The 21,807-nt window shown below is 49.3% G+C and overlaps 1 protein-coding gene across 1 annotated transcript in view; it reads left to right on the top strand.

Annotated features, from left to right (window-relative positions):
* FGF18 (fibroblast growth factor 18) overlaps positions 1-20,744 on the top strand; it is a 74,093-nt gene extending 53,349 nt beyond the window's left edge. The window contains exons 4-5 of the mRNA XM_075442106.1: positions 117-223; positions 19,766-20,744. Of these exons, the coding sequence (XP_075298221.1) occupies positions 117-223; positions 19,766-20,032 (374 nt within the window). The 3' untranslated portion in view covers positions 20,033-20,744. The remainder of the gene's footprint in view (positions 1-116; positions 224-19,765) is intronic.
* The last annotated feature ends 1,063 nt before the right edge of the window (positions 20,745-21,807 follow it).

Below are 21,807 nucleotides of genomic sequence, written 5' to 3'. Positions count from 1 at the left end.
GGCAGCGTGGTGTGGTTCGGGTAGAGGTAATGGGACAAGGCGCTGATGAGCTTTGCACGCTCTGACTTAATGGGACCACATTGGTAAATGCTTCTTTTTTCTTCTTCCTTCACAAGCCCAGCTTCTAGTGGAAACAGACACTTTTGGCAGTCAAGTCCGGATCAAAGGGAAGGAGACAGACTTCTACCTTTGCATGAACAGGAAAGGCAAGCTAGTGGGGAAGGTAAGTGTTTCCTATTAATTCATTTGTAACATGAGTGTTACCTTTAGCAGCCTCCTCACGGCTGTAATGATGTGTTCGAGCTTTGCCTGTCAGCCTCAAATGAAAAGCAGGACGGAGGGAGGTGGGCTTTGCGAGCCCTCCCCCACGCCAGTAAAACCAACCTCTGCAGCCCACCCTGGGATTCTCGGATCACGCTTCCGATGCGGGTGGGTTTGCGCTTTACAGTTGCGTTAAACTGACGTGAGATGTCATCTCGGCATCCCAGTGTCACGGCCAGCCCCGTGATAGCAGCGTTGCTTGGTCTTTGGGGTGAGAATCAGAATAAAAGGGCAGGCGGAGCGCGGTGCTGGGGAGGTGGGCGACGTCGGACTCCTCTCGGTGGCGAGCCAGGGGATGGTGTGGCAGAGCTGATGCTGGAATCCGAACATCGTGCTAGGGCTGGGCCTCACGGTTCTAGCGTTACGGGAATATTTTATTACTTTGGATCCCCACGCAATGGAAGCATGTAACAAATTACAGCGCGTTCACCCGTCTAGCTTAACTGCTTTGCTGAAGTCATATTTTTTATGTATTAGCTTGTTTTTGTAACTTAGGCAGTTCTTCTATATTGTTGGCAAACCTAGAAGCTCGCTAACCAGGCAGGAGCTTGCTCAAAGCTAAAATATCACCAAAAAAGAAATATAAAATACAGTATCATGGCCCCAAAAGGCTGCCTCCTCCACCGCCTGCACTTTGCACCGCCAGGAATTGAAATCTGGCATCTTTGTGGCTGTGAAAAAGGGAAGCGGAGTTTTGTTTTGAGTCAACACAGCGAAAGCCGCGCTCCCAAACAGAAACCAGAAACCAAATGGCTCCGATGAAACGTTATTTACTTTTGTGGTCCCGGGAGTGACACTTGCGGGACGAGCGCCTTCCCCGGGGGTTCCCTCCTGCCACTGCTGCTTCCCTCACGCGTGGTGCCGATGCTTCTGTGGAGACTCAGCCCGGCTCGCCCGCAGGCAGCCGCTGGCCGTGGCAGCCTGCCCGACCCGCGGCGAAGCGGGCAGCGTCCGGGACGATGCTCAAAATCCGTGGGGGCTTGGGAATCGGTGCTCCAGGAGGGCTGGACCAAAGCAGCTGGTTCTCTCCGCTTCCTCCGCTTCTGCGGTGCAAGCGCTGCTCTGGGTGAGGCACCGTGGTTTGATCTTGGGCAAGGAAGTTTGTTTTTTAACCAGACTTAGACCTCTTGGGATATGCATGGATGCTTTTGAATGTTGCGCTGAACCCAAACCTGGCCCTTGATTTTTTTGCCTTTATTTTCCGTCCTTTAAATGTGATAATAGAATTTTTCCCTGAAATGATACAAGGATAATTTTGTTAATGTTTATGAGGTGCTGCTACCACAGTAATGGAGACCTTAGAAGCATCCAAATTAGATGTAGTAAAATGAGCATGAAATCTTACCTTTTTCTTTCATAGACCTTACCGCAGGGTGGATCCGCAGTGGTACACAGTGCAACCCACATCCTTTCCTGGTCTGCGCCGAGTGTCTGTGAGCATCCTGGCAAAGTCAGAGGCTGTTTTTCAAAACATATAGTATATTTTGGCAAGATTCGTCCCTTGATTTGGCTGATCAGGCACTGAGGCAGGACAGTCCTTTAGCTTGTCACCTGTCATGCGGTGTAAAGCTTTTGTTTTTTTTTTCTTGATGCCCTTTTCATAATGTTAAGATGGCAAATGGTTTGTTATAAAAAAAAATAATAAATTCATTCTTGTAAATCTGAGCCTTCCCACCCCAGACTGCTGACAAGTTCGTAAACCAGCCGACCTGAGCAGGAGGGGGTATGGAGCATGGCATTTGGAAGGAAAATGTTCCAGACGCGTTGCCCATATTAACAGCTTCTCATGAGCAAAAAAAGAAAATAATAGCATGTCTTCTTGATACCAAAGAGTGTGGTTTTAATTAGTATCATAGTTTCAGCTCTTTTTGTGGCAAGAGTTTTGAGGGAATGCTCTAAACAGCTAGTAAACCCCAAGGAAAACATTAGATAAAAGTTACGCTTGGACTTATACAAATATTTAAGTTCAGTCTGGGGGTGGAGGGGAATGAAACCCATAAACTGATTGTTTCACGGTCGCCCCGGTATGTTCATTTGGCAAGAGAGGAGCCATGGGACCAAACCGGGTCTTTTTCTCCGCTCATTTCCTATTGCCTTACACTGCATAATCCCTAACAATACCAGCATATGCCATCTGGCTTTGTTCTCCTCCTCAGTCAGCAGTTTTGGATCCCCCCCAGTTGAAAACCTGCTTTGAATTTAGTCCTTTTTGTTTCCCATAATCACCTACAAAGGGTATTACAGAGCAGAGCAGGTTGTTGTTGTTCTCAGCTGGAACTGGTGACGAATGCAAGAGCTCCAGAGCCGGGGCTCGCTCCCCACCTTGGAGCCGGTTGTGTTGCAGGCCAACAGACTAACCCACGGGGCTGTGAAGGGCAGCCTTTTCGTCTTTTTATTTATTTACCAGCAATTGCACCTACGCCAGCATTTCTGAGCGGAGGCCATCTGATGGAGCTTTCTCAGGAGCCCCAAACCTTGTGTTTTCCTCCTCACTTGGTTGTTACCCCATGTGTGTTCACGGCCAGCATTGGCCAAAGGGCTCGGAGGTGTTTTGGGCAGGCTTCTAATTTTATTTATTGTCACAGCATGCAACTGCTGAGGTCACCAACGCTCTACATGCTGCTTATGAAAACTGGAGGTGGGGCAGGTGTTGTACAGGGAGTCACTTTTCTGTTAAAGGTGACCGGCACCGGGGGAAAACAATCGAATTGTGTTTCTTGGTTGATTCTTGGTGTTATGTTGAAGAAGGCTCAGGAAATATTTCATTTTATTTTTTTTCCTTCTGACCATATTGAACTAGGTGTTTCTGTAAAAACTTTTTTGTCTTTTTTTATTATTATTACTGTTTATTTGTCTTAAGCTTCTTACAAACATGGAGGAGATGGGCACTCTGAAAGGTTCAGCTCTCCTTCCAAGGAGAGGCATAATGTGACTTCTCCACTTGTGACAAGGCACAACATGAACTGGTCACCTAGAACACAAGAACTCTGAATATTTGCAGTAATTCAGTGTTAGGGGAGAAGAGGAGCTAATGGACTCTTTGGAGGAGCTCTGAGTTTCTAACTGTGATTCTCCTGGTGAGTCCTCCTGTGGTTTTTCTCCCTGCTCCAGCTTCTCTTACCTCACACCTTGACATAAGGACATCAATAAAGTGGGGACTCCATTTTAGTAAAAAGTTGACAAAGATAAGTCTTTTAAACCTCCAGAGCAAGGAATAGCAGCCTGGGGTGTGAGCAGGTGGCTGTTAATTAGCTTGGGCACCTCTAACTGTTCTTGCTGCACCTGTCTAGAATTGCAGGACGCTGCGGAGATTTCCTTTCCCTGCCCCGTCCCAGTCTCCTCATCAGGAGAGCATTTGCAAGAGGTCAGCGATCTCTGTGAAGCTTAAACTGGGTCTGGTGGCATGATTACAAGATGACCAAAGCCCTGGCCCTTCCTTTAGGCACTGCTAGGGCTAGTGGCTGGCACCTGGTGATCAGAGCATCTCCTAATCCCCAGGCACTTTTGCCAGGGAATTTCCCGTGGTGTTCTAGCAGACCCCGTGGGACCGCGCAGCCTGGTCGGCACTAGTCCTTGGGTTAGAGCAGGCATCCATAACGGGAGTGTTTTGCACTCCCAGCTATAAAGGGTGAGGAGAAAATAGGCCTGCTTTTTTCAACTGACCACGGGCGGAGGAGAATGGACCTTGGCTCCCTGCAAGGGGAGTGGGAGGAGAGGCTGCTTATTGCAGACCGTGGCAAGAGAGACATCAGTTTTCAGAGCAAGATACAGATGCAGGGAAGGTAAGTAATGACTGGAAGGAATCCAGAAGATTTTAGAAAAATCAGCAAAGAGCTAAGCACGTCTTCATTTTGATCCGGAAATTTCTTTAGAAGATGCTCCAAGCAATCCCACTAATGTTCTTCCATGGCATTACATAGATTACATCTTTTCCAGCAATATTGTTCCCTGTTGGTTCTATCGTTCTCCGTTTGTTTCATTTTGAGAACAGCTCTATTTCTTGGTGCATAAAGTCACTCCTTGAGCTCTTCCAGGAAGGAGAAGCAGGTGGTGGGTGCTGGACCCATCTCCTCAGGGTGGGGTGGGTCTCGGTGTGCAGGTGGAGTCGGGACAGCATGGTGACTGTCAGTTGTGTGCTGTGCTCCAGTGTGACGCTGCTCTCCCACGTGATGCTGCTCCGCATGACGTGGCTGTGATCTTGACACTGGAAGTCTGCAGGAAACCCCTGCACCGCGGTAAATGGGGGTGAGTCCTTCATCTGCGGTAGGATGCGGATACGGAGAAAACTCCAGAAATAGGGACAGAGCTAGAAAAGCGATAGACAGAATGGGGTCTATCACTGGTATCATCCCTGCCGGCTCTACAGAAAGTGAGAGCAGTAAGGTTGTATCCCAAGAAGTCCCTGCTCATTACATCAGTTCAGCTCCTGCTCAGAATTCAAGCCTGAGAGCGTGTGACACTACAAAGCAGGTCTTTTCCCACTGAATCTGCATGCTGACTTGCACCATCTCTCCTTGGGTTTTCTTTCAAAAACCCTCAGTGACCTGGTATACACATACCCTCAGAAAATCATTATGGTATATACACATCATTTTTGAAAAAGCATTTTAGTGAGGTTAGTTTTATTTCTCCAAATGCTAACGTGAACAGTAGGAAAAAGCTGTTGGTTGAAACGTAGGACCCCCCTGGCTTGTCGGGGTGGCTGAGGCATTGCTTCAGCTCGATGACGGGTTGCTCGGGTGCTTCCTGGGGACAGCTTTGCTGACGCCGTGTCTGTAGCGCTGAAGACTTCCCAGCACTTACAGAGCACAGGCGAGCAGTGCTGAGCTTGTGCCCTGGAGCGTGGTCCAGCTCCCGAAGAAAAGCTCTGCCAGCCAAAGCGTGGCTGTGCCAGGGGTACGTCGTCTGCGCCAGGGGCTGGAGGTGGCACGGCTCTGCTGGCCACCGCCACCTCTCCCCCACCCCTGACCATCACCGCTGTGCTGATACCCTTACAGCACAGACCTGCCTCTGAGATGTAAGATTTTTTTCTGGTGTGATAACTGTTTTCCAAGCCAATGTATTTCTTAATGTTACCAGAAAGTTGCTAATACCATATGGCAAGGCTCTCTGTATTTTTGCAGGACAACAAACAAATTGTTGCTAGATGCCAGACTGCTCTGGCAGAGCTTTATCACTGATGCCTGCCAGCAGTAGCCTTTAGGGGATAGTAATAATTTGGGGTTGTTTACATTACAGCTTTAAAATAGGGGTTTTCTTGAAGCATGTGTGCGTTTAGGCAGGAAAGTTGGCTAAAAAAACTCTGACAGCATCAAAGAGCGAAGGCGCTCGCTACGGCCCATGCATGCAGTCTTGGCCCTTTATAATACCTCCGGCCTTACAGGAGAAGGAGCGTGTTGTGTTAGAGGAGCTCCAGGTGGTTCAGTGGGAGCCACCCTTTGTAGGACAAGGGGACTTACCTAGGTAGGAGACGCCAGGTGGGTTCTCCAAAGCCTTATCAGTGTATCTGGACAAGCTCTGTTATCAGTTGACTTTGGTCAAGGCTGAGGTTGAGCTTTCTTGAAAAGCTACCTTTGAAACGCCTATGGTGGGAAACCAGTGCCTTGCTGTAAAGCCAAGGGTCTGTGTTAGCCTGAGACAAGGAGAGTCGGGGACAAGCGCTGAGCCTGATGCCCTTCACATGCCCAAGTCCCGCATGGCATTTGGCCATGAGTATTCCCCAGGGCCTGCCTGCGCCAGGGTCTGTCCCAACAGCCAGACGTGCTGCGGAGATGTCGGGAGGTGGCAAGGGCAGAGGGACACTCAGAGGTTTGCAGTTTGAAACTTCGGTGCAGTAGATGAGGTGTTTGCACTCCTCAGCTTGTGTATTTAAAACCATGCCTAACTGCATACTGGATTTGGGGCAGAACTCTGAGTTTCATAAGGTTTTGATGTATATCCAGAGTTTTTCCCAGAGTTGCACAGTGTTCGGGTTGCTTGAAAGGGGCTTGTAAAATGTAACAATTTCTGGGGCTGAATGCTGAATTTGCAACAAAAACACGATGAGAATTAGTGGCGTGTCGGGTTTAATAGCGTGCGTTTCGCAGATCTCTCTGTGACATGTTCAGCCATAAACTATTCTGACTTGGCATCTCATGTGAAAGCAAAACTTGACATGGCTTTTGCTGGATCTCGCTCAGATCTCATTTTGAGCTGCAGTCTGGTTCTTCATATAGAGTGGGATTGGTCCTTTTTTAAAGCGAACTGTTCCCAGGCTTTTGCTCCCCTGCGAGTTTGTTTTAGTTGAAGTCATCTAAATAAACGCCTTCAGTGCAACCTGGAGCCAAGCAACCTTGGACCCCGTCATACTTTGAACAGGGACCTGATCCGAAACCAGCTTCAAGCATCTGAAAATCTTGAATCAGGGCCTGCGGGATTGCAAAGATCTTAAAAGCAGTGAGATGACAAAAACAGTTTTCTTGCAGTTGAGCCATTAGGATCTTCTGCATTCACCTCATCAGGCTGTTTCATGCAACCAGTGGAAAAAATTTGGAATTAGTGTTCTGAAAACTTAGAAGCTGAGATTCTCATGAAATTAAAAGCAGAAGTGGAAGCTAAAATCAGCAATTGCCCTCGTTCATTCTCAGCCCCCAAGTATCGTGAGGTTTTTGGTAACACTGCAACCTTTCACAGCTGCTCCTTTCCCATTGCTGGGCGACCTGGAGCATCGCATTCAAAATTTTGTGGATGCTGGTGGAATTTGTACCATCTGGTTCATTTATTGCAGTTTCAAATCTTTGCAGTGCTGGAAATGTGTCAGAAGAATTCCCCAAGGAGGGGCTGCTAGGTGTTACGGTAGGGATGGTGTTAGTCTCGGGGTATGTGGACACAGGAATTTGTCATGTTACTTCTCGGTAGGTGTGATGTGCTGGCCAGACCCCGTCGTGCACCTTCCCCGGGGGCTGCGGCGGCTCTGCTGTAGGGAGCACAGGGACGGGGTGTCGCAGCCCGAGGTGGGTACGGTTGTGCTGGGTTTGCACACCCGGCGAGCAGGAGCCCCGCTGGAACGGCTCCTGTCCTTGAGCAGAGGCAGCGTCAGACGCCGAGCATTACCCGGCTGTTCCAGGAATCCTCGCTCTGGATGGCACAACCGTATAATGATTCCCAAGAAACCATTTATGGTTGAGCCCAGTGAAACTACTTTCCAGTGTTTATTGCACTGAGGGCTGCGTTGGCACAGCAGTGGATAGGCTCCGGTGCTGCAGTGGTTCCTTCAAAGGGGTAGGAGTCTGTGCGAGCTCACTGGACCTTTGCAGCATTAATATTTGCTATGAGCAATGGGCCTTGTCCTGCTTCTGCATTTGTGACGGTTTGTTTACAGCCGTGTTTTGCACAGAAGTTTCTCTGGAGGTGGGAAGGAGAGGGGAAAATGCCGTGAATGCAGGTAATGAATTTTGTGGAAGAAGTTTAGATGGCTTGTGGTGGTGTGGAATAGCAGGCGGCTGGTCTTGGTCACTTTGAAGCTCTGTGTGCTCAGAAGAGGGAGAGCAGTTTAGTGGCTACTCATAAACACTGAACAGCCAAAGGCTTGGGAAGGAGAGACGGGAGAGTTTGCAAAGAGAATGGGAAATCCTGGGGAACGCTGGCAGTGCTTGAGCTCGCGCATTGCACAAGAGGTTGAGGAGACGGAAGAAACCTGCTTATACAGAGAAGATGCCTGTATTTCACAAATGGTAAAAACTGGCATAAAATCTTAAAAGATTATGGCCTCAAGGCATGTGAGCACGTAAGCTTGGATGTCAAAGCTGTGAAGGCTGTCTGAGCCAGAAGATTGTGCTATTCATGGCACTGAATGGAGAGAGAGGCTTATGCCACCACACAGGCATTTACCAATGTCTTCCCTTTGCCGATCCGTTGTTAGTGCCGTGTGTTCATCTTACCTGCATGGTCTGATGGGTTTCACAAATGGAGCACATTACTAAGCACATTTAAGCCCACACATTGCTGTTGGGGTTGGATTTGTGTTTAGCTGCTTTGCCAGCAGAACATTCACAATGTTGGTTGGACATCACCTAGCATCTTGTAAGAATAATGCGAATATTAAGGTCTATGTTAAGTCCTTCTGCCCTACCTTCAGTTCTTGCAGTCTTCACCCACAGCAAGTCTGCCGACGGCACCAAGCTGAGTGGTGCGGTCGACATTCTGGAGGGAAGGGATGCCGTCCAGAGGCACCTGGAGCCCTCAAGCAGTGGGCCCGTGTGAACCTCATGAGGTTCAACAAGGCCAAGTGCAGGGTCCTGCGCCTGGGTGGCGGCAATCCCAAGCACAAACCCAGGCTGGGTGGAGAATGGATTGAGAGCAGCCCTGAGGAGAGGGACTTGGAGATGTTGGTTGATGAGAAGCTCAACATGACCCAGCAATGTGCACTCAAAGCCCAGAAGGCCAACCATGCCCTGGGCTGCATCCCCAGCAGCGTGGGCACAGGGCGAGGGAGGGGATTCTGCCCCTCTGTCCCGCTCTGCTGAGACCCCCCGGGAGTCCTGTGTCCAGCTCTGGAGCCCTCAGCACAGGACAGAGCTGGAGCTGTGGGAGCGGGGCCAGAGGAAGCCCCAGCAATGATCCGAGGGCTGGAACCCCTCTGCTGGGAGGAAAGGCTGGGAGAGCTGGGGCTGGGCAGCCTGGAGAAGAGAAGGCTGCGGGGAGACCTTAGAGCAGCCTGCCAGTACCTGGAGGGGCTGCAAGAGAGCTGGAGAGGGGCTTGTGACAAGGGCATGGAGTGATAGGACAAGGGGTAGTGGCTTTAAACTAAAAGAGGGGAGAATTAAACTGGATGTAAAGAAGAAATTCTTTACTGTGGGGGTGATGAGGCCCTGGCACAGGTTGCCCAGAGAGGTAGTAGATGCCCCATCCCTGGCAGTGTTCAAGGCCAGGTTGGATGGGACTTTGAGCAACCTCAGCTGGTGGAAGGGGTCCCTGCCCATGGCAGGGGGGATGGAACCAGATGATCTTTAAAGTCCCTTCCAACCCAAACCAGTCTATGATTCTAAGCACCCTGGATGGATGCTGATCCTCTCAGGCTGAGCAAGGACAGGAGGTTTTACTTTAGCCAGACTCTGGGGAGAGCTGTGTGTGACATAAACTGTGAATCCTGCGAGCAGGGCATCCTCGGATGGCAGCAGGAACATCTGAGGCGGGACTGGTCCTTAACACATCATTTCACAGGCCAGGCCAGGTGGTCAAGAGGTCCTTGTAGTCACATTTTAGCCATAAATGAACATTTCCAATTAACTTAAGCTTCTCAGCACAGCCATAATGCTGTAAGTGTTTGCTCTAAACTATAGCAGAAGGTCCCTTATCCTTTTATTTAAAAAAAAAAAGAAAAAATTTCTTCATGATGTTGGTTTTGTCCTAGGGAGTTGCAGTTGCTCAGCTGAGGATGTGAGTGTTGGCCTTTATCTTCAGGCTGTGTCTGGTCATGAGAGAGCTGTGTAACAGGTTTATGGATTTATTGCAATTCCTCTTTAGAAAACTTTGTGTTTTCCTTAGGATATTCCTAAGAAGCACCAATTCTCTCTTAGGTTGGAGTTTTCCAAAGTCAACGTTCACATTGCAGACCAAGCCTGACCTCTAAATCTTTTTCTTATCCCACAGCTGGAAGCTGTATATCCCCTTCCCGGGAACACATACCACCTTCTTGAAAGCTACATGATAATTTAATTTAATCCTTTCTGTGTTCAAGGAGCAAGTGTCACCATAAAGCTGCTAACATCCTGTCCCCTGTGCTTCTTGGTGGCTGCAGCTGTGCGTCGTGTTGGAATATTTCAGTTCCCTAAGTTTAAATGTTAATTGAAATTACTGAGAGGGGACCCTGAGCCCTGGTCATGCGTCACCCTGTTTGGGTGGAGAGGGTGTGCTGGATACGTCTTGTGCTGACACTTCTATCAAGTTGTATTTAACTGCTTTCCTCAGAGCATCTTGTCTCCCATGTGCGATTTTTGTTGGTGTTGAGCATCTCTAAGGTGAGGGTGATGTTTCTTCTAAACATCACTCTGCAAATACACTGATGTATTTAACTTACAGCAAGCAACAAAGCAATGCAACCTTGTCTTTCTCAACTGGATGCAGCTGAGATGCTCATTCAGGTGGATCCTGCTCTTCAAGGACTGTTTATGCTTGACTTGCACATGTTTTTTGGAGATGAAGTGAGAACGGAGGCTAATTTTGAAGTGGAGAATAAAACCTGTGCTCCAACAGCAACAAAAGATAGTCCATTTGATATGGCCATTACAGTACATTTAAGGTCAAAGAAAACTAGATCTTGCTTAAATGTATTTTTGTTCTTGACCTTTTCTGACATTGTCTTTTGAGTAGTTAAAGACACTAGGTTTTCTAAAGGAGGACAAGTCTTAAAAGCCTTGCATTTGTTGTATACAGATGGAAATTTGCCATTCACAGACTGGAACAATTCTCAATGATCATTTTTATGGATGGCACTTGATTTGATCATGGATTTCTCTTTCGTCTTAGTAATGTAATTTGACATGAAGAGAGCTAATGCCATCCTGCAGACAGTCAATGACCTTTCTTGGTCCTAAATTTCACTGATTTAAACTTGCCTCAGGGAAACTGGTTTCACTACCAGAATGGCAGCTGAATGAGATTGCACTCGTTTGAAATGACAACTTAAGAAGTCAGTGCCTGTGTTTAATGTGTGTAAACCTGGGGTTTACCAGACCTGCTTATGGGGTCAGCAACTGTTACAGTCCTGTGTTCTTGCTCCACTCATTGTCTAGACCTGAGGTTTTAAATAATTTTTTTTTTTTTTTAGTTTTGCTATAGTGGCATAGGTCCCTGTATAATGGATTTAAGTCTACACAAAATATGCTGCTGCTCTTAGTTGGCTTTTATAGACAGTTCAGGACTAGCCTGTGCGTCTTGGTGGAGGCTGAAAATGGCTGCTCTGAAAGGAAACCCAGCAAACCCCGGCAGTGCCTTTAACCAAGCAGGTTGTGCTTTGTCCGGATGGGTAAAAATTCTTTCCCAGCTCATAGGCACCTAGGAACATACGTGCAACTGGATCAGGTAGGTGCAGGTAGTCGTAGATGTCACAGATCTGCTCAGATGTCACATCCGAAACCTGCCTGTGGTTTCAGATCTCCTGAAGCACTGGCTTCCTATTGCAGGAAACCTACAGTTTTGACTTAAATTAAATTTTCATAAATTTTCTATTGGTTTCATAGATTTCATTTAAAAAGTGACTGACGGTTCTCATCATGAGTACTAAGTACACACAGTTCTCTGAGATGCAGTTGGGAATTTCTGTTAGCCGAACATATGTCTTTCCAGATGAAGCCAACCTGGTTTGCTCTAATTACGGATGCGCGCCGTCCTGCCGTACTATCGGCAATAAAAGTGCCTGTGATGGAAGGAGCAGCTGAGCAGGCAGGTCCTGGCGTAGCCTCAGCCTTGCTTGGTTCATCCCTACAAAGCTCCTTGCATCTCTGTATCCTCCTGTTCGTCTTGTGACAGAATGCTCTCCCAGGGCAGCGTGAGGGTTACGGAGCAGGTATTTGTTAGAAAAGTGGAATTTCTGAATGAAAGGTAGAATGAAAGAAAAGTGTTAAACCCTTCTCTTCCTTGCTTGGTTCTTGCAGCTTGTGCTGTGTCCGGCACAAACGGCGACAGGGCTCTGCGAAGCCTGTAGGTCCCATCCCACGCGTGCGAGACCATGCCCATTTTTCACGCTCTCAGGAGGGACAGGGTGTACCCCCAGTGCATAGGGGCAGGTGGGGGGAAAAAACGGGCAACGCTGCTTTGGAACTGGGCCTCTGAATGGAGATGCGCCCTCTCTTTGGAGGATCTCCTCCTCGTGGGTGTTATATTACTTCCCCTGCTTCATGAATGCACTTAGATGTTCTGTATACATAATTAACCTCTCCACTGCGCTGGCAGACGCTTTTATTGAACTGCCCATCATGACTCCTAAATATTTTCCTCAGAGGATTGTGCAGGTTCAGAGGCCAGAGAGCTGGAGGAAACGCGCACGAAGCTGAGTAACTCTTGGCAGTTATAGATGCAGCTTCCCCTGATTTACAGCCCGGTCTAGGAGCAGGAATGTGCATTTGGGTCAAGAGGTGTCTCTGTGCTGAGGGTGCCTTGCCATAAATCCAGGCTGCTGAACATCAGGACGCTTACGATGGATCTGTCCTGATAATGCCTATAAAGTGCACGAGGGTGGCTGGGCCCAGCTTACCAGCGGCCAGAGCGCTCAGATTCGCCCTGCTGTGAGGGGCTGATGCCTCCCACAGCATTGCTGGAGTCGTACCTGGCAGCTGCCGTACCCAGTTTCTGACCTGCCTTTAAAAGGTGTGCGTGTGAAGGGGGAGAGGTGGCAGTGCTCAAAGCTGTGACGTTAACATAGCTCCTGCCTTGCCTTCTTCCACTCGGGATTTTCCAAGCCACGCAGAGTGAGTCTGAGCTCTGCCTTTGAGCCGAGCTTGGGCAAAACCGCAGAGAAGCGACATCCTGAAAATCCCATGTCGCTGGGTGCGAGCTGTGTGAGCAGCGCTCCGGCTTTGTAGGGGGTGTGGGTGACGCTGGGTGCACCAGCCCTTGGTCCTCAGCTGGGGATGCTTCAGGAGTTGCTCACAGGGACTGCTGAGCCACGTGGCTCCTGAAAACCCATTGCTTCCCTGCTATCATTGCTCCGAAATTTAGGAAATACAGGGCAGGATTTCTTCCGTATAATGCGGCGTGTGAATCTAACCATGCCAGCGTTCGAGGGAGATTCTCAGCAAGCCTTTGGAATAATTGCTGAGCTCGGTGGGTGTACCTCGCAGCTGGGATCCAGCACGGTGGGGTCCCGCTGCTCGGGACCCCCCTCTGTCTGTCTGTCTGTGGAGGGGGGAGGGAGGGCTGCCAAAAGGGTCTGTTTGCAGGGTTTTTCCTTGCAAAAAAACCTAAGTGCGTACACCTCTTGGAAACCTTTCACTTGAGCAGCAGCTTTCCCCGCTCCAGGATTTTTGGGACGAAGGGGCTTGCGCAGAGAGAAGCGATCCTGCTTGCGCGGAGGGCTTGTATCTTCGCAGTGTGACTTTGAGCCTGGGGGGCTGAACTTGCACAGAGGTGATAATTAGACAGGAGAGTCATCCCCATCTCACTTGGAAGGTTGAGCCTCTCCGCGCGCTGTGCCAAGCCGGCGTTCCTGGGTCGGCACAGATGTGTTCCCTGTGGTTTGGTGTTTGTTATTATTTGCAGCACATCACCAGCGCATTCGGTTGCCTTACCCAGAGAGCTTCTAATTGCAGCATCGTTTGAGGAGGGGGGAAGTGTTTTAACACAAGCTCAGTTAACAACAGCTTAACACAGCATTGCTCGTAGGGTTTAATTTGTGCCCTGATCTTTGCAGACAGAGAAACCTTTCAGTCTTGGAGGCATCTCTCCCCGCACCGTGGTGTGACCGGAGCCGCTTGCGCCAGCTTATTGTTGCCGTAAAAGCCGAGTGAAGTTTGGATTTTCCGGTGCCCACTGAGCCAGATTTGTGAAGCATAAATGAGAAAACCTGCCCTGGCCTCCCTTTCCCATAAAAAGCTGCTCAGGTGGCTTAGTGTGGCAGGCTAATGGGGGGAAGGCGGAGGCTGCACCTGCTAATGCTTTGGCTCGGGCTGGTGGCACAGGGGCTGCCGCGAATTCCCCCCGCGCAGCAAGCTGTTCGTGGCAGGAATGCCTCGCTCGGAGGAGCGCTCCTGCGACGACAACAAAGAGCCCTTTGATCCTTTCCATTTGGAGAACTTAAAACGAGAAAGCCAAACTACAATAAGACCAAGTTGGGTCATAAAAAGGAGAGCAGGAGCACCAAAGCGCTCCGGAGTGTAATTGTAGAAGCAGCAAATGCTTTGGCACTTAATTCTGCTTTAGTGTCAGTTCAGCATGTTTTGCGTTTCATACCGGAGAGCCCGTCGCCAAATGCTCTGCACAAACAATCCGGTGCTGCTCCTTGGTAGGCTCAGGGCACTCGGAGAGCCCCTGGCTCTGGCGCTGCTCCTTCAGCCTTTGGCTGCGGATCCGGGTGGAATTGGCCCGTGGTGGATGAACAGCCCCACGCTCGAGATGTCCCTTTCTGGCGCAGGAGCCTTGGGTGGCTGCTGCCGCTCTAAGCCTGTTTGGTCAAGGGACTGGGACCGCTGGGGTCCACCACCTTGTCACTGGGCAGCGGCTTGCCGTGCCTGGGGCTGGTCCCCAGAGATGAGCTGCCAGGCTGCCTCGCTGGAGCCAGTGCTTCGTGCTGCCTGGGCTGTACTGGCTCGGCTGTGCTTTCCCTCGCCTCTGTGCAGACCTGGGTGATGCCCGAGGGGTAGATCCGGCGTTTAGATCAGGCATTTTATAAAACGTTTGTCAGAAGTCTGGCTAACAGCTACTGCCTCTTCCCACGGCTATTAGGGAACAAAAAATGCTCTGAATTATTTCTATACAAAAGACTGAGCTGCAGATTGTTGTCTCTGTGGTGGCATGGCCTCGTTGCACGGCTGGGCACCAGCTCCTGGGAGCAAAAATCAGTGATTCGAAGGGGGCTCGTCACAGGTACAAGGAGGTGCCGAGTTGAAGAGTGCCCGTGCCTGTTGCAGAGGTGTGCCTCTGCGATGGGTCTCGCCCTGCTCTGAGCCAGGGAGCTCGGCTGGAGATGTTGCCTGTGGGACAATAAGGGACAACGGGCACAAACTGAAGCACAAGAAGTTCCGTCTGAACACGAGGAAGAACTTCTTCCCTCTGAGGGTGACGGAGCCCTGGCACAGGCTGCCCAGGGAGGTGGTGGAGTCTCCTTCTCTGGAGATATTCAAGACCCACCTGGACAAGGTCCTGTGCAGCCTGCTCTGGGTGACCCTGCTTCGGCAGGGGTCTTGGACTGGGTGACCCACAGAGGTCCCTTCCAACCCCGAACATTCTGTGATTCTGTGGGACGGTGGTGAGCAACACCCCCGAACACGCATGGGCCACCCTGGAGCTGCTGACCCCCCCACGCCCGCCCTGCCCCGCGGGGCTGGCAGTGCCATCGCACCGGGCCAGGCGGTTCCTGCGCAGCTCCGGGGCTCTCAACAACTCTTCTTTATTTCAAAGAATTGGTTCAAAACATAAACCATGGAGGGCAAGTGCTCTGCAAGGTGCATCCTGGTAGCTAAGTATGTACGAAATGCGGCTTGGCAGCGTCTCCCGGCTGATGTCGGCGGCAGAGGGTGCAGCCCCGTCTCGGCAGCAAGCGTTTGCACGAGTAGCTCCTGGGGAAGGGCGAGCAGGTGGCTGGAGCAGGGAGCGATGCTCGGCCAAAGCTGTCTCCCTTTTCTCTCCCATCCTCCTCTCTTTGGAGGAGCTAGGGGATGGGTGACAGACCCAGTGACTGTTTTGCTGTCATTTAAATAGGGACATGATTAGCCCTTAAGTGGTGGACGCCTCCTGAAAACAAGGTGACGCTTAAACATTATTGAAAACCCTTATAAATTGCTTTTTCCTCTAATAGATTAGCATGGGTCCAGCTCTCCATGGTGTAGGTAACGGGTGTGAGTGATTTATTCTATTGGGGATTGTAACAGATGCTGTAAAATCATCTTGTAAGTATTTGAAAATCATTCATCTGTCTCTGACGTGTCTTAGCACGTACAGGAATGTTCTGTTTGGGGAAGTGAGGTCCTTATCCTGATTTATCTCGAGGTGCTTGTAAATGTTGCTGTAATTTCGTGTTATCAAATCATTTAGCTCTTCCTCTTCCAGAACGAAGTTATTTTATCTCATGCACCTTGTTTACTTCAAATTAGCCCTGAGGTTGGCCTGAAGTTGCACCTTGTTATTCCTCCACCTCCTGTCTCCGTCTTAGGCTCTGTCGGCAAATTTGAAGGTATAAGTAAATACTTTTTTGTTATTAATAGAATAATTTCCCCCTCCTACACACACGTTTTCTTTTCATTCCAGTCTTCGTTTTCCATGAGAAACTTGACATTGCAGTGCAAGCAGAAACCTCCCAAATTGCATGAAAACGCCTTAATTCTCCTAGCAACAAGGTCAGGGCTCAAATCCAGGACCTCTCTGCGAGCGTGGGGGAAATGGCCCTTCCAATTACCTGCTCCCCCTGCGGTACGGATCCGGTCGGTTCATCAGCACCTGGGTTTGGGTGGATTTGAAACTCAGCCATGGTATTGTTTAAAAATTCTCCATTCACTGGGGAAGGGTTTGTAGTGGGCTGAGCCCTGAGAAACCTGGGGCTGGTTTTATGGCTTCCCATTGAAACCTGGTGGAACCCCATGGTGTTGACTGATTTCCCCCTTCCCCACTCATGTGGCTTTGATCAAACCCAGGGCTCGGAGAACGGCCCCCCCAGGAACTGGAACCACTGAGCTTTGCCCAGTTCTGCTGTTCATTAAAGAGTTTGTGAGCTTCCAACTGTAGATGATAAAATTAGGACCTTTGTGCCCAGCCCAGTCCTATGGCAGAGCTGGCTTTGCCCCCATGTAGGGAGGACACATAGGGTACACGGCCTCTGTTTGATGCATGTTTGATGCAGAGGTTGCCGTGATCTCTCCACCCTCTAAATGAGCCCTACCCATGGTAACGAAACCCTTTAGGCAAGATGGTGCGTTAATGATTTTAGGGTAAACATCGCATACTATTGCACCGATTGAACTGAAGCTCTGCTGAAGGTACTAAGCCAGGGAGGGATGGCTGCTCCTGGAGGCTGGTGATGATGAAGATTTTCCCCTGTTGTTGCCCGTGTGACTCCAGCTTGGGTTGTTGTGCCTGGTGGTTCCCGTCTTGCAGCTCTGTTTGTAGCTCGTATGCAGTTATTTGGGGATCAGCGGTGCAAGGAAGCCTCAGCCAGCTCGCGCCCAGGGGCTTCCCTTGTGTCCCGCGGTCCCTGCCCTTCGCACAGACTGCACCAAACTCTGCTGTGATTGTACAGGACTTTTTAGGAAGACTTCTAGGAAAGAGCAAGTTGACCTGGCCAGCTCCTCGCCCCAGCCGTCGTGCCCAGAGGAGCCCCTGGGCAGAGCCACTGCAGGTGCTGTTCTGGTGACACTGCTGTGGCTCTCCTATCCCCCTCGCATGCGATGGGTGAAGCAGCTAAAGGCCGGGAGGGTCTGGTACTGTTTAGTCTGTGCAGAGGGAGTTTAATAGCAAGCCTAGCAGTATGCACAGGCCTGCAGTAATGAAAAACTCATTATTTGACTTCAGCAGTGAGCTGGATTGGGCTAGTACTATGATGGAAATACTTCCTTTGGCTTTGAGCATTAGATTAAGTCCTGTAGGATGCTCCATACTGTGCTCATCCCTGTCCAGAATCCATAAAACACCCAGAGCTGAGACAGCATCCAGGGCTGCAGTGAGCCTGTGTCTACTCCCTAATATCTTTTGACGCGTAAAACAAAGCGCACACCACGATGCATGATGCTTGGGGTGCAGCACCAGTAACTCAGCAGTTAAAGGGCAAAACATATTTTCTGGCAGAAGATGATAAGCAAGCAGAATTTCCTCTGTTCCAAACCACTTAAAGATGCTGTTGTGTGAAGCTGCAGCTCCCTCCGTGTGCTGTTTGAACTGGAGTCCTGATTCCAGCCCAAGGTCCACGTGCTGCCACGTTCAAAGTCCAGCTCTGGGTCTGTTAGTCTGGATTTCCAAGCCAAACTGAACCCTGTGTGGTGGGTTGACCCTGGCTGGATGGTGAGTGCCCACCAAAGCCACTCTGTCACTTCTCCCCTCAGCTGGACAGGGGAGAGAAAATATGGCGAAAGGCTTGTGGGTCGAGATAAGGGCAAGGAGAGATCACTCACCAATTACCATCACAGGCAAAACAGACTCACCTTGGGGAAATTAATTTATTGCCAATTGAATCAGGGTAGGGTAATGAAAAATAAAAACTAATACACCTTCCCCCCACCCCTCCCTTCTTCCCAGGCTCGACTTCACTCCCAACTTCTCTCCCTCCTCCCCCTGAGCAGTGCAGAGGGATGAGGAATGGGGGTTGTGGTCAGTTCATCACACGTTGGCTCTGGCACTTTGTCCTCTTCACTCTCTGCCCCTGCTCCGGCGTGGGCTCCTCTCCCCAGAGGTCCACAGGTCCTGGCAGGAGCTTGCTCCAGCGTGGGCTCCCCACAGGGTCACAGCCTGCTTCGGGCATCCCTTTGCTCCGGCATGGGGTGCTCCCTGGGGTGCAGGTGTGGATCTGCTCCCCCATGGGCCTCTCTGACTGCAGGGACAGCCTGCCTCACCACGGTCTGCTCCATGGGCTGCAGGGAACCTCTGCTCCAGGGCCGGGAGCACCTCCTGCCCTCCTTCTGCACTGACCTTGGGGTCTGCAGAGCTGCTCTTCTCACACATTCTCTCTCCTCTCTTCTGCGTCTAATCCTGGCTCCCTCCATGAGGAAGAATGTAATTTAGGGTCATGGTTTCCTAAGCCAGGTACCTGAGGTCTGGGTGGCCGCTTTTAGGCTGAGATGGAAAGCTGGGCAAAGGGGAAGGACCTACCACCAGAGACAAAGGCATCTTCCAAACAAAAACCAACCCTGAGAGAGCAGAGGTGTAAAATCGGGCATTTGCGTCACCCGCTCTGGCAGTGGAGCTGGGGTGGGTCTGGTGGCTGGGGACACTGCTGCCCTGTAGTCCTCCAGCTTCAGTCGCATCAGGATGCCGGTGGGATGCCAGCCCGTGCGGGGAGCCACTCCAGCATGGGAACGGCCCTTCCCACTGCTGATGTCGGTCAGGGGTGCGAGCTGGAGCCCAGCCTGGGGTGTGCAATGCGGGTCCAAAATGACCAGTTGGATCAGGGACAGGAGTGGGGTCGGGGACCTTGGCGCATGCGTCACCCCTCAAGATGATCCACAGAGCTCCACGCATGGTTTATTGGCCAGGTGTCGTGCCCGGGATGCGGCGGGGAAGAGTTTTCAAAGCACTGGAGAGGCTGAGACTAAGGCTTGTAACGATTTTAGTGGGATTTGGGTAGTTATGGATGCAAGACCGCAAGGCAATTCAGAAAACATATCAAAAGCGAGCGGTGGAAGTGGCAACGCTGTTCTTTGGCCCATATGAGAATCTGATATTTTAATTTTTTTCTGATCAAGTGTGATGTTTCCCTGGCACGAGTTCAGTTCATCTTCCTTTCCTAATGGAAGAAGCAAAGCTCAATGTCTCGCTTTGCTTGCGGTTGAAGGAGCTGGACTGGATGAGCTTGACTGGTGTCTTTGAAAAGTCTTTCTCTCCTTGGATAGGGGCGTTTAAAAAAAATGAAATGATTTCATCGTTTTCCTCATGCTTTTTTAAAATTCATTTCTATTTCAGCTGATGCTTGTTACGGCTCCTATTAACAACGCTTGAACCAGAAACAAGCTCCAGATGTGATGATTTTATTTATGCCAAATTGGGTTTTGGTCACTGAACTTGCCTTTGGATAATGAATTTTTCGTTTTATTTTTTTTTCCTTTTTCAGCCCGATGGCACCAGCAAGGAGTGTGTCTTCATTGAGAAAGTCCTAGAAAACAACTACACGGCACTGATGTCGGCAAAATATTCAGGCTGGTATGTTGGATTCACCAAAAAAGGGAGGCCACGGAAAGGGCCCAAGACCCGGGAAAACCAGCAAGATGTACATTTCATGAAGAGGTACCCAAAGGGGCAAGTGGAGATACAGAAACCTTTCAAGTACACAACAGTCACCAAGAGGACTAAGAGAATACGACCCACCAACCCCAGTTAAAAATAGACAAAAACAGTGTCACAATAATAAACCACAAAAAAAAAAAACTGCACCAGAGGAATATTTTTACATTAAAAATAAGGAAGAAGCTCTATTTTTGTACATTGTGTTTAAAAAAAAAATAAAAATAAAAAAAATTAATAAAAGACTAGATGGCAAACGCTGGGGAAAAGCTGTTAGGGATTTATTGTGACTTGAAAAACGAAATGAACTGCTCTATTTAAATTGACTTCTTGTTGTTGATGACACACAGGTGCTTATTTTGCTTTTTTGGAAAGGACAACTTTTCAAGCATATCCCCAGAGGAAAAAAAAAAAGGTAATTATTAAAAATAAATAAATAAAACCAAAGAAAACCAAAGTTCTTTCCCAAAGTTACTGAGACCCTGGCCCCGAAAAGTGCCGGTTTTTGCAGTAATCTATTTATTGTCTGCTGCGCACCGGCCCAAGACAAGATGGTGTGTGCCGCAGTGACTGAGTTTCCGTGGAGTTCTCGACGCATCGATCTTCTGTAACCTTTCTGACGACATAAGGTGTCACGGCTCTGTGATCCTGCATTATGCTCAGTTCTGGAGAATGCTGCTAAATACATTCAAGTGACTACAAGATGACCTAGTACACCAATGATAAGGGAATATTTTAAAACCAGCTATATTATATATATTATATATATATAAGCTATTTATTTCACCTCTCTGTATATTGCAGTTCCATGAACCAAGTATTACTGCCTCAACAATTAAAAAATTATTTAAAACACATGTACATATTTTTGCTGTTCACACTTCTTTCCCTTCCCTGAGAAGTGTTTTTTTTTAATGCATATTTATCTTTTATGTGAGGGTAGCAGGATACGTTCGGGGTATTTTTCCCACTATAAACTTAATTGCTAATTCTGTAATTCTTCCTGTTCCTTAATACCATCTTCCTCCTCCTCTCTCATTGTTCCCACAAGGAAGAAATCTTGCATGGGGTGATGATGGGCTGACAGCGGGGAGTCCACGCTGGTATTTTTCAAGAGAAGGAGTTAAATTTGATACTTCTCAGTCCAGCGAATATTTCCTAAAGCTTTGGCCAAGCAGAAGGTAAACTGGAAAATTAGCATCTGACTCAATTAACACGTACTTACGTGTGGCTTGCGTTTCCTTCCCTGAAGGTTTGGAGACAGGCTGTTTGCTTTGGCTATTTAATTCAATATTCTATCTTTTAAAACTTCCCCTAGATGAACCAAATCCCCCTCCCTCATCCTGTGTAGCTCTCCCAGCCCTTTGGTGACTTGCTCCCCTCGTCAGTCCAGCCAGCTTTCCTCCCAGGTGTTCTGCACGGGACTTGGACGGTGTAAAGCCACGAGGTGTGGATCTGTACCTACAGACGGACCCACGCGTGCGTTGGGTGAGACAGCACTAAACAGAGAGTGGGAAAAAAGAAGGACAATGAAGTAAGTGACCTCAAATTTTAGCTGAAATGACAACTGAGCCCATGTGAAGCTTTAAGGAGAAGCTTGCCTGACTTTTTCCTTCTCCCCGTGTGCAGACGTTGCTGCACTCCCCGTTTCCAGCCAGGGCTGAAAATGCTCAAAGCCACTAAGAAAGCTTTTTCTTGTTAATCAGAACTGCTCTCCCCAGAACAAGCTTTCTCAAGATAACTTTGAGAGCTGCAGCCAAATCCTGCAGATCAAAGCCATTTGGGAGATGGTGCAGATAAGCATGCAAGCTTGAGGATGCTTATCTGAACCAATCTCCAAACCTCGCAAGCCTAGAGAAAAATGAACAGTGC

This window comes from Opisthocomus hoazin, chromosome 23 (assembly GCF_030867145.1).
Source record: "Opisthocomus hoazin isolate bOpiHoa1 chromosome 23, bOpiHoa1.hap1, whole genome shotgun sequence".
In the NCBI taxonomy this organism is placed as follows: Eukaryota; Metazoa; Chordata; class Aves; order Opisthocomiformes; family Opisthocomidae; genus Opisthocomus; species Opisthocomus hoazin.
The sequence above is the reverse complement of the archived record's forward strand: the minus strand, read 5'-3'. Positions and strand labels throughout refer to the sequence as shown.